Raw genomic sequence first — 12,469 nt, forward strand, 5'->3', positions numbered from 1 at the left:
TCAGTTTCCGATACTGTTCCTTGCAAGGTGTAATCTCGAATCCAGCAAGATAGAAGAATTACGCTGGTCTGTATCGATAATTTGGAAGATTCTAACCGTGTATTCTTGCTGGTACTCAGTTTTCCGCACTGTCTGCAATGAAATTTTAACGGGATTTCAGCATCGAAACGCTTCTTAATGAAGTTTTACACACTCCGCACCACCACAGTCTTCACAGTACCTTCTTTCCTCGTCCAGTAGTACTCCATATTTCCGACAAAAAGTGAAACAATTTTCTACGCTGGATACGCATGGAATTAGATTTTTCCATATGAGAGAATCCGCCGAACAAACGTCAAGAACACCAGACATCCCACTCACTACCGACATAATTCGTCTGGGTTTCCCTAGCGACTCACAAATAATTCGCGGAGGTATGTAACTTAGAGAAACTAAGGGAACGACGGAAAAAAGATAAAAATGACGATCATAACGCCCGCCACCAGAGTCGCATGATCGTTTTACAATCGCACGTTCGATATGTATCGATTAGATTCCGCGACTTCGATGGGCAATCATTCTATTAAATTACCGCCGGTAATTTCTATCCCACACAATTACAACAGCGGTTTGTTATAGAGCAAACAACACTGTCTACCATATTACGATAAACAGCAAAATGCTATACTAGCCGTCGGCTTCGACCAGTGACAGACTGAACGTGTGACAAACGAGGTAAACAACTTGACTGCTATAAAGTCAAACCACTGCCGATATTCTGAAACACAACAACAGAGAAAGTTTTCGTACGAGGATTTACTACACTGGGAAAACAGATAGTTCGAATTACAGCTATTACGATCAGTCATATATAAAAAAGAGAAATATTGCTTGGAAAGCTGGTGCATAAGTTCGTAGCGTTTTTCTATAAGTTTAATAAACACCACAGGTACACATAACACAGACTTTAGTCATCAATTATATATTCTCCTTCACTGTTTACAGCAGTCTGCCAACCCTTCGATAATTTTTATATTCCGCTACTGTAGAAATCACGTGGCTTTGAAGAGAAAAACTTGTCGAGCCATGTTTGGAGAGCATTTTATTCCGAAAACGAAGTTATTTTAATATTGAAACTTCCTGGCAGATTAAAACTGTGTGCCCGACCGAGACTCGAACTCGGGACCTTTGCCTTTCGCGGGCAAGTGCTCTACCAACTGAGCTACAGAAGCACGACTCACGCCCCGTACTCACAGCTTTACTTCTGCCAGTACCCTGTCTCCTACCTTCCAAACTTTACAGAAGCTCTCCTGCGAACCAGTGAGTACTGGGCGTGTGTCGTGCTTCGGTAGCTCAGTTGGTAGAGCACTTGCCCGCGAAAGGCAAAGGTCCCGAGTTCGAGTCTCGGTCGGGCACACAGTTTTAATCTGCCAGGAAGTTTCATATCAGCGCACACTCCGCTGCAGAGTGAAAATCTCATTCTTATTTTAAGATTGTTCGATAGAGAGCGGGGAGAGTAAAAATCTGAGGGCGTAAAGTCAGGTGAATAAGGTCAATGTGGAACGACCTCCTAACCGAACTCCAGCATAGTGCTTTTTGTCAGTCTAGCAGAAGTGTGTGGAGTAGCTCAAATGGTTCAGATGGCTCTAAGCACTATGGGACTTAACATCTAAGGTCATCAGTCCCCTAGACTTAGAACTACTTAAACCTAACTAACCTAAGGACATCACACACAACCATGCCCGAGGCAGGATTCGAACCTGCGACCGTAGCGGTCACGCAGTTCCAGACTGTGGCGCCTAGAACCGCTCGGCCACAAGGGCGCGGCAGTACAACATCACACCGTCGCTGTTCCACTCGATGCGTAACATGATCTTTTGTGCACGTGCGCACATCTTTGTATGGAAAATTTCTGCTTTGCTTAGGCTCAACCTGTTTTCCTTATGTCAGTATAAACACACCATTTCTTGTCATCAATAACAATACAGGATAGGAATGGTCGGTCTTGTTCACAAGCCAACTGATGACTATAAAACAGAGATGTCCATATGGCCACCCGCTGATCCTCGTGATTTTGGCTTAGGGCATGCGGCACCCGTATGCCCAATTTTTGACCTTCCACATTGCATGCAAATGGCGCATGATAGTGGAATGATCACAGTTCGTCACTTTTCCCAGTTCTCAAATATACTGACATGGATCATTCTGGATTAAAGCATTTAAACCAGGGGCGAGTCAAGATTTCGGCTCACAGGCTGTGCCCGGGCAACAGTGCCATACGATCAGCCTCGCTTCACGTTTCCTCCCTCACCACGGCACGCTGTCTCAACGTGACGAGAGATAAGAGGGGAAGCTGCGAACTCGGCACATTTAAATTTCCTTGCAATTGCACTGTATAAGACCTTGTTTTATATTTCACATTTCTCAACAATATGGATCATGAAGGAAAAAAATGGTTCAAATGGCTCTGAGCACTATGCGACTTAACTTCTGAGGTCATCAGTCGCCTAGAACTTAGAACTAATTAAACCTAACTAACCTAAGGACATCACACACATCCATGCCCGAGGAAGGATTCGAACCTGCGACCGTAGCGGTCTCTCGGTTCCAGACTGTAGTGCCTAGAACCGCACGGCCACTCCGGCCGGCTCATGAAGGAAACTTTCAGTATTATTTAATTACTTTTGCCGCTATGCAAACATAATATAATTTTTATGTGCCATAGACTGTCGGCGTATTGACAGACGCAGACGATTTCACAGAGTTCCGCACTCAAGTTGCCACGTAATAGTGCCTTACTTAGTTTCATACTCGAAAAAAGGTCTTTCACATAAATATGTCCATCAAAATATAGTAGCTCTTTTGCAACCTTGTTATGGAGACTTGGAAACTCTACCTAAAGAAAGTAATGTAGACGTCCTGAACAGTTTGAACGCAAAAATATTTGTCATTAAAACTGGAATTACCTTGCAGGTCAGTCAGTTACATCTTCACATGCAAAGGGGTGCTTTCAGCTGAAACGGCGAACTGTCTCGAAAACAGCTGGAAAATAGATGTAAGACTGACAGTGTCCTCAAAACCAAATGTGTCCCTCCTACAACGCGATTTTCTTTTTAAATGCGTTCCCATCAAATCAGAAAATACTTACTTTGCAATGTCATGCTGTGGGCAGTGTGCACTGAAGTCTGCAATCCATTCCGGATGTTCTAATTTTCCTTTCTGCACTCCTTTTTCCTTCATAAATTCAACAATAGCTACTTTTAAGTCTAAAAATCGTTCGAGGCATGCTCCCTGACTTAACCAACGTACTTTGACGTACTATGCAGTGATATGTAAAGTCTGCGTACCCTCACTCAGTTCCATTGGAAACTGTTGCAAATGCAATGGGACAATGTGTGCGATTTCAGAAATTTTACTGTTCGTAACACCAATTTCATCACGTGTTCAATGCCTCTGAATTTGGCACATGGTGCTTCTTGATGTACAGAATAATGGAACCTGTCTGGCAATTTTTTGCTTTTTCATTGTCAACTAAATCTTTAATTTCTTTCTGCATGGTACTGTAAAGTCGTTTCGTAGAAAATATATAGTACCTGTCGCTTATGCGATTTTAGAATTCTCCTCCCTGTTCTGCCATTCCCATTCATTTTAATTGATTGTGAAGACAGATTTCCAGACTGTCTCTTTTTCTGCAAGCAGCCGCAGGACCTGTGGACGTCGTTCATATCACGAACAAATAGCGAACTGCAAACAGCGCTGAAACTACGATTCTCAGAGAGTTTTGGCGACCGAAAAATTCCGCTCTGTAATGCTAAATGAAATGTCGCACTGTTCCGAGTACTTCCGAGTGACAGGCCGTGCCTTCGCCCCCACACGGTCAGCACACGCTGCACTCGTGAAGTTTGGTACACCGTGGCCTGCTCTGGTTCCAACAATCTTCATCAAACACCGAAGGTCTTCATGAACTTGGAGAGTCGCTAATGCCAAAACGATACTCCCTTTCATACCCTTCGACTCTTATAACTGCCATCTGGTTTCTGTACAAATTGTAAATAGCCTATCGCTCCCTGTATTTTACCCCTGCCACCTTCGGAATTTGGAGGAGAGTATTCCAGTCAACATTGTCAAAAGCTTTCTCCAAGTCTACAAATGCTATAAACGTACGTTTGCCATTCCTTAATCTATCTTCTAAGATAAGTCGTAGGGTCAGTATTGCCTCACGTGATCCAATCCAAACTGATCTTCCCCGAGGTCGGCTTCTACCAGTTTTTCCATTCGTCTGTAAAGAATTCGCGTTAGTATTTTGCAGCCGTGACTTATTAAATTGATAGTTCGGTAATTTTCACATCTGTCAACACCTGCTTTCTTTGGGGTTGGAATTATTGTATTCTTCTTGAAGAAGGTATTTCGCCTGTCTCATACATCTTGCTCACCATATGATAGAGTTTTGTCAGGGCTGGCTCTCCCAAGGCTGTTAGTAATTCTGATGGAATGTGGTCTACTTCCGGGGCTCTCTCAAACTCTTCACGCAGTATCATATCTCCCATTTCATCTTCATCTACACCCTCTTCGATTTCCATAATACTGTGCTCAAGTACATCGCCCTTGTACAGACCCTCTATACACTCCTTCCACCTTTCTGCTTTCCCTTCTTTGCTTAGAAATGGGTTTCCATCTGAGCTCTTGATATTCATACAAGTGGCTCTCTTTTCTCCAAAGGTCTCTTTAATTTTCCTGTAGGCAGTATCTATCTTACACCTAGTGATATATACCTCTCCATCCTTACATTTTCCTCTAGCCATCCCTGCTTAGCCGTTTTGCACTTCCTGTCGATCTCATTTTTGAAACGTTTGTATTCCTTTTTGCCTGCTTCATTTACTGCATTTTTATATTTTCTCCTTTCATCAATTAAATTCAATATCCCTTCTGTTACCCAAGGATTTCTACTAGCTCTCGTCTTTTTACCTACTTGATCCTCTGCTGCCTTCACTACTTCATCCCTCAAAGCTACCCATTCTTCTTCTACTGTATTTCTTTCCCCCACTCCTGTCAATCGTTCCCTTATGTTCTCCCTGAAACTCTCTACAACCTCTGGTTCTGTCAGTTTATCCAACTCCCATCTCCCTAAATTCCTGCCTTTTTGCAGTTTCTTCAGTTTTAATCTACAGTTCATAACTAATATATTGTGGTCAGAGTCCACATCTGCCCCTTGAAATGTCTTACAATTTAAAACCTGGTTCCTAAATCTCTGTCTTACCATTATATAATTTATCTGAAACCTTCCAGTACCTCCAGGCGTCTTCCATGTATACAACCTTCTTTCATGATTTTTGAACCAAGTGTTAGCTATGATTAAGTTATGCTCTGGGCAGAATTCTACCAGGCGGCTTCCTCTTTCATTTCTTACCACCATTCCATATTCACCTACTACATTTCCTTCTCTTCGTTTTCCTACTATCGAATTACAGTCACCCATGACTATTAAATTTTCGTCTCCCTTCACTACCTGAATAATTTCTTTTATCTCATCATACATTTCATCAAATTGTTCGTCATCTGCAGAGCTAGTTGGCATATAAACTTGTACTACTGTAGTAGGCGTGGGCTTCGCGTCTATCTTGGACACAATAATGCATTCACTATGCTGTTTGTAGTAACTTACCCGCACTCCTATTTTTTTATTCATTATTAAACCTACTCCAGCATTACGCATATTTGATTTTGTATTTATAGTCCTATATTCACCTGACCAAAAGAACGCCAGTTTTCTTTCTCCTGATAACGACATCCTCCTGAGTAGTCCCCGTCCGGAAATCCGAATGGGGCACTATTTTACCTCCGGAATATTTTACCCACGAGGACGCCATCATCATTTAATCATACATTAAAGCTGCATGCCATCGGGAAAAATTACGGCTGTAGTTTCCCCTTGCTTTCAGCCGTTCGTAGCACCAGCACAGCAAGGCCGTTATGGTTAGTGTTACAAGGCCAGATCAGTCAATCATCCAGACTGTTGCCCCTGCAACTACTGAAAAGGCTGCTGCCCCTCTTCAGGAACCACATGTTTGTCTGGCCTCTCAACAGATACCCCTCCGTTGTGGTTGCACCTACGGTACGGCTATCTGTATCGATGAGGCACGCAAGACTCCCCACCAACGGCAGGGTCCATGGTTCATGGGGGGAGGTATAAGTAAATAACAAAAATAAAATATAAGTGATTAAATAACAGGGAATTAAGGTAATAATCCCTCAAGATAATAATGTACGATGACCACATGTCTGAATTTTAGTGCTGATTTACTCACAAAAGACAAATTTTCTCTGAATGATGGCCCTGCACAGGGTAATACTATTCACAGTAGTATAGATTAAATCAGAAACAATTGTTCTAGCAGAGCGAGTAGAGCACTTGAAGGCAATGCCTACCATAAACCAAAAGCGTTGTTAAATTCAGTTAAAACCACAAATTTCCTAGCACTTTACCAATTCAATCAAAGCTCCTTGCAATAAACAGTTCATCACTTGAATGTAGGTCATTTAACTTTCTTAACGTTCGCAGTTTCTATGTCTCAAAATCACCAACCGATGTAAGGAAAATGACTAACTAAACGTATATAGGATCATGCATGACTCAGAACACCATCGAACACGAGCTCCGCCTTCGCTACTCTGTCGATCTTAACCCAGCAACTATCAACAGCAAAAGACCAATTGACAAAGATACCAGCCCTACACGCTGTCACGCGACGTATCACCTTGCTCAAATGAATATCTATATACCTGACCATCATTAGTTTACACAGTCATTTCGCAAGCTCTAAATATTTCATGTACATATAGCATATAATTTTGTACACATGTATTTAAATTTACACATTGTCATATGACTCATTTTCTACTTACACTTTTAACGTTGCATAAATCGGAACCGCCATCGCTAGTCAAAAGTGCTCCTTTATTCTTTCTCGCCGGTTCCGCTCTACGTTAATCAAATGCTTTCTTACAAATACTAACACGCAGATTTAGCATTAAATAAACACGGACAAATATTAGTATAAACTCTCCCTGCAGAGGCTGACTATTTGGTGTATATGTGGAGAACTTTGTTTTGGGCGCACAGCAGTAGTAATCGAAGAATTCTGTTTATAATAAACAGGTGGTTTAACTTACCCTTATGCCGAACATATTCATTTGTTAACGGGTTTCATGCACAGGCAAAATGTTGGTATCTATTGTTATAACTGAATGATTTACGTACAATTGTTAATAATTTATTTTGTAGAAGTGGTACAAACACGGTAATAATTTTCAAGGAATTGTCCGTGTCTAGCGATTTTAAAACCGTTCTCAGATTTATTGTAGTTCTTGTGGACGCGATTTTAGTATTTTTGGTGGGTCTATATTTTACTCTCAAGTACAACCACAAACTCACTATTTTGGCGTACTTTGGCTGGCGGTTTCTCAGTTCCTCTTCTCTCCCCTCGTCGGGAATTCCAGGCAGCATTCACTCTGTTCGCGCTTATCTGTGTGGCCCGACAATCACCTCGCAACTTACCTCCTATGTTTACGACTCAACAGCAGACGACACAGCGCCGTCACTGTCAAAACTGTCATATTAGGCGACGTTGTGACCTGGTATCTTACAAGCATCCGTACAGAAAGATACGAGAATGATTTTATTCCTGGGGAGTAAGCGACGTGAGTGCAGCTCCAAGAATGTACTGCAGGCGGGTGTTAAATGACTGTGGGCAACGGAAAATAATAAACGCTAAAATGAAGATTTGGCCCTGTCTGTCTACCCCCGGAAGCATATCTTAGGATCTCTTAATGCTCTTTAACATATAAATTCCAACCTAAACAGAAATGAATGATTAAGGGAACTAATTATAATAATGATAAACGTTGTTGCTGCTTATACATTTATTTTATATTAAAAACAATCTTTATTACAAATGTTTATATTTCCTAACTAAAATTACTGATCCATTGAACAAATCTGCTCTTTTATTATGACTGCGCGATCTAATATAAATAACGCGAAATGACTGACATCATCTATGTACCAAACACAAGAAGACACTACTTTTAAAGATGATCTAAAATGGAGTGCAACGTTAGTGGAAATAAATCCTACGTGATCACAGCTGTTTAGCCATATAGCCCCTAATAAGCCAAAGCAATTAGCAATATCACCGTATGTACTGCGTCTGGTGCGCCGGAGTGATGGTTCTCGTACACGTCTGCGATGGTGGAAGAACTCCAGCGACAAAATAAACTCTTTCAAAGAGTAGGACGGCTGAAGGCGGTCCTCTGACTACTATACTCTAATATTGTCTTCTCCTCTCTGTGTTCTACAGACGAGAAACACGAACTCCCAGCCACAAGGACGGATAACGTCTCAACGTAAGTATAGGCAGAAGACGTACTCTCAATCGCTGAACGTTGCTTACTCAACGACGACTTCCAACCCGGAGGCGAAGTCCAGAATCGTGTAAGCTCACAACAGTACAGTGCCTAAAAGTTCCAACTATAAAATCTCGTGAGAGCAGAGACAGCAAGTCCCTCCGTACCAATAAGAAGCTGATACTGAGCGACCGTCACACCCGGGAGCTCAAAAATGGAAGACAACGTCTCTCCAACGCTGGCTTCCCAGCAAGGCTAGGCTCCCCACCATCGTCATTCCGAAAACGAACCATATTCCCGAAACCTCGGAATATTCTCCCTCTCTTCAGATTCTTCCGAACGCCGACCAACCAGACTCTAGTCTTTTGACATCCAACGCGGAAAGTTTGCGAGGAAAAACCTATACTCGTACAATGGTACGCTTCTGAGTAGAAATCCTTGGAAATAATTCAGCCTGCGCGGTTTCCGAGGTGCCGCTTCTTCGTTCCTCCCACCTGCGTCCAAGATTTCCGTAGTTTCCGAAGTATAATCCTTCTGGTTCGGCTACAAAACCGGGCGGTCGCAACTCTATTGTGCTCCAGCGCTTAGGTGCTACGACATCCGTCTTGCTGTTTCTTGTGTTTAAGCAGGACCAACACACCTGTGTGGGCCTTCCACCCAGGGCTTGAGTTCCGCCTGCCATTTCATTTCCACTGGTGTTCCAACCTCTACTAGTATGGTAGTAAAGACACTCTGTCACTTTCATGCAATAGGCGTTAACAATTATTTACAAGGTGTACGTGACAATGTCAGTCTCCTTTAAATATTCATATATACGATGTACTACCTGTCAAATAATACCTAATGTGGTTGTAGATCGCGGCAGAGTATGTGGAAGAGTGCTTGTAAGGTGCGAAATTACAGCCACTTTACACAGTAACTATGATCGGAGATACAAATTTGACCAATCAGTTGTGTGGAGACACTGTTAAGTGGTGGTCGCGTGACTTTTTGGACTAAAGGGACGGAGTGCGCACAAAAAAATATTTCCTCTACATAAATCGTGGGTAGTATCGGGAATTACTCTTCACTTATTTAAGGCAAATGGAGAATTCCATACGCAGGTAGAAGATACAGAATTTTCAGTAGCAAGTCGAAAAGAGGTAAGAGCTTTAACTACGTATTTGTCGGAGAGAAGTCGAATCGAGTCTCGTAAAAACAGACTGTAGCGCTAGTGGAAATCATGATACACAATACAAATTGAAAAAAACTTTTTCTTGTAAATAAATCGAAGTTAATACAGAAAAATAGACTTTAGCCATACATCTCAAGTGGCGATTGTGATACTCAGTTCCGAATATATGTACTCATGAGAAATAAACTACTTGTCGAAAAAGAAATAAACAGAGTAGATATCGGAAAAAGTGACTACAGTTCTAGTAGGAAGGAGACCACGGTAAACAATAGGAATTTGTAACATATCACAATGAAAGGAAGACTGATAAATCGACTAAATATTCAATTCGCGCCGAAATACAAGAGACAGTTTTTGTTTCCCATGCACAGCAGACTTTAGAAATACAATTTCGCAACCAACTAAAATATAACAACAAACAATGATATATGAATAAATCCAATTCAAAATGAGCACCAAGAAGTCGTGTCACAGCATCCATGACCATTACATCACTGGTCAAAGCCGACAGTTAGAATCGCAAATTCTTCTTGACCCCTATATTACGTATATAATCGTGATGCTGCAGAGCCTACCAGAAGTGGCCTCCTACATGAGTGGAGTGTAGACAAGTGGAGGTGCGGTGGTGATGTCCTGTGGAGCACCAGGGCGCCAATGAGACATCATTCACTTAACAGACATATATTTCCCTGAGTTTTACAATAACTCTGTCTTCTTCCCAGTACTGCCTAGCAGCAGCCCGTGGTGAGCCACTGGTCCACGAAGGCGCAAGGCAGCACATCAGCATCCGCCAAGGAATTTGCAGGCATTGACTCTGGCATTGTCTGAGTCAGTACCACGCCTCGTCGTTGGAGAGTCCGGGAACAAGCGCGTTGTTACAGCCTGACATGGCTGTAGACGTCTCCTGGGGCCTCAGTGCTGTCGTTGAATGAAGGTGCACTTAAGCTCAGCCCCAAAAGTCAGCATACCCCTGTTGCGAGATGTCAAGATGGTGTGGGAACGGAAAACCTATAAGTCGTATGAAGGGCAGCCCGAGAGGCGGTTCTAGCATACAGCAGGTAAGGGGGTCCTTGTACTGCCAAAATATGGCAGCAAAGGCGCCCTGCTCCGAAGGTGAACAGCTCGCAGATGGACAGATCGGTTCTTCATTCACGGAAAATTGGTCCAATCCCACAACGTCATTCATATCCCGTTATGATCAGCAGGAGTGCAACTCATAAAGTTGAAGTTCCTTCCACAGTCAGACGGCTGAGGATTCATAGCAGTGGATTCCAAGACGGTGTTGGCTGTAGACTCTTGGTTGTATTCACCAGGGAAATCTGCAAAAAATAGAGCTCACCTGCCATCGGTATAAGTGATGCAGATGGAATGGCCTAAATCTGAGTGAGAGTGGAAGGAAGGCGAGGGTTTTACAGCAGTCAATGACGTCATTCCCCCTCTAATGGTGACCGAATGTGCCCCCGTTTTCTAAACCCATCAGCGTTCTTGGCTGACCCAATGTTGAACTTCAGGGCCAAGGTTTGCAGCCTGAAAGACATTATTGTGTCAACCCTTGGTGAAGTTACTACATGCACCCCCATTACAGAAGAGCATTGTGTCCGCTCTGCACTGTCGTCTAAGTGCTGAATCATGTGTTCCTGATCTTCTCTCGCGAGATAATAAGCCTTCTGCCTGTTTGTACTTTAATTCTTGCTAGTGTTGACATTAGTTACGCCGCCGTTGCGTACCCGGCGGACGTGTTCCACTTATCGTCATTCCAGTCGGCTCTAACAAAATTACATTTAATTACTATTCTGCTGTGCAATAAAGCACTGGAAAAGCAAAATTATGTAACATCAAAATTTGTCTAAAACGTAATGACTCCTGCTGTCTTCTGCTGCAGCCTTATGTGGCAAGAACTCAGGCAATGGAGGGGGAAGTCACTTTCAAAAAACACTTGGTATCATTCGCTTACAAGCTTCGACCTTCGGTGTGGTTCATATCGTCGTTTTAATTTATCCCTGTCTGTAGGCTCGCCGGCCGGGGTGGCCGCGTGGTTCTAGGCGCTACAGTCTGGAAACGCACGACCGCTACGTTCTAATTGGCCGTGACACGTCATGCGAAAGTTAGCTTCATACTTCAGTATTTGTCAATTGGCTCTGATGCATAATTTATGATGCCAAAGTTTTGGGAGATCCTTTAGGGCACGCCAAGAGGGATGACCAGAGAGTTTTTGGCCATGTAGCACGTAATTTATTTATTCGTTTCTCACTGAGAGCTACAAGGATATGAAGTGGTAGCAGATAAACGCCAATGAACTTCCCAGTGATTTGCCTTGCAGTCCCTATCGCTATGAGACGAGGGTGGTGGAGGTGTTGTTGTGGTGGCGCAGACTATGTGGAGCACTCGGCGCTGTCGCTGAGCGGCGTGATGGGCCGCGTGTCGGGGCGCGTGGGCGGCGCCAGCTTCCGCCTCGGGGAGAACATCCACTTCGTCACCGAGAACGACGGCCACCACCACCGCGACGGTGGGGTCGCCGCCTTCCACAAGGTGCGCCGTAACTGCTTCTTCTTAGGGTGAACTCTTTAAGGATGCCTGTTAAAATAGGTACTTTCAATTTTTCTTTATATCGGGGAGAAGTATTTGCAAGTGCTTTCCAGATATTTTTCTATAGCCGTCATCGACAACAGGCAATCATGATCTTAGTGGTGTGCCTCTCAGTGTTAGTAGGGGAACCGTTGGTCACGTGTTTTAGGGGAGCTGACCAATCGGCACTCGGGCAATTGGAACGAACGCTGCCTACTTGCTTTCAAATAATCTTGTTCTAGGAGCTTCCTGGATGATGGTGATGATGATAGTGGTGGTGGTGGTTTTTGAAATAGGACGTTAAACAGCGAGGTCATCGACGCCCTAGTTTCGTAGAGACAGCTAGTT

General features: G+C 43.3%; 1 protein-coding gene across 1 annotated transcript in view; it reads left to right on the top strand.

Moving 5' to 3' along the window:
* Positions 1–12,469, top strand: part of LOC126155272 (galactose mutarotase-like) — an 84,192-nt gene that overhangs the window by 2,458 nt on the left and 69,265 nt on the right. The window contains exon 2 of the mRNA XM_049916217.1: positions 11,928–12,085. Within this exon, the coding sequence (XP_049772174.1) occupies positions 11,928–12,085 (158 nt within the window). The remainder of the gene's footprint in view (positions 1–11,927; positions 12,086–12,469) is intronic.

Source organism: Schistocerca cancellata, chromosome 2, assembly GCF_023864275.1.
Source record: "Schistocerca cancellata isolate TAMUIC-IGC-003103 chromosome 2, iqSchCanc2.1, whole genome shotgun sequence".
Classification (NCBI taxonomy): Eukaryota; Metazoa; Arthropoda; class Insecta; order Orthoptera; family Acrididae; genus Schistocerca; species Schistocerca cancellata.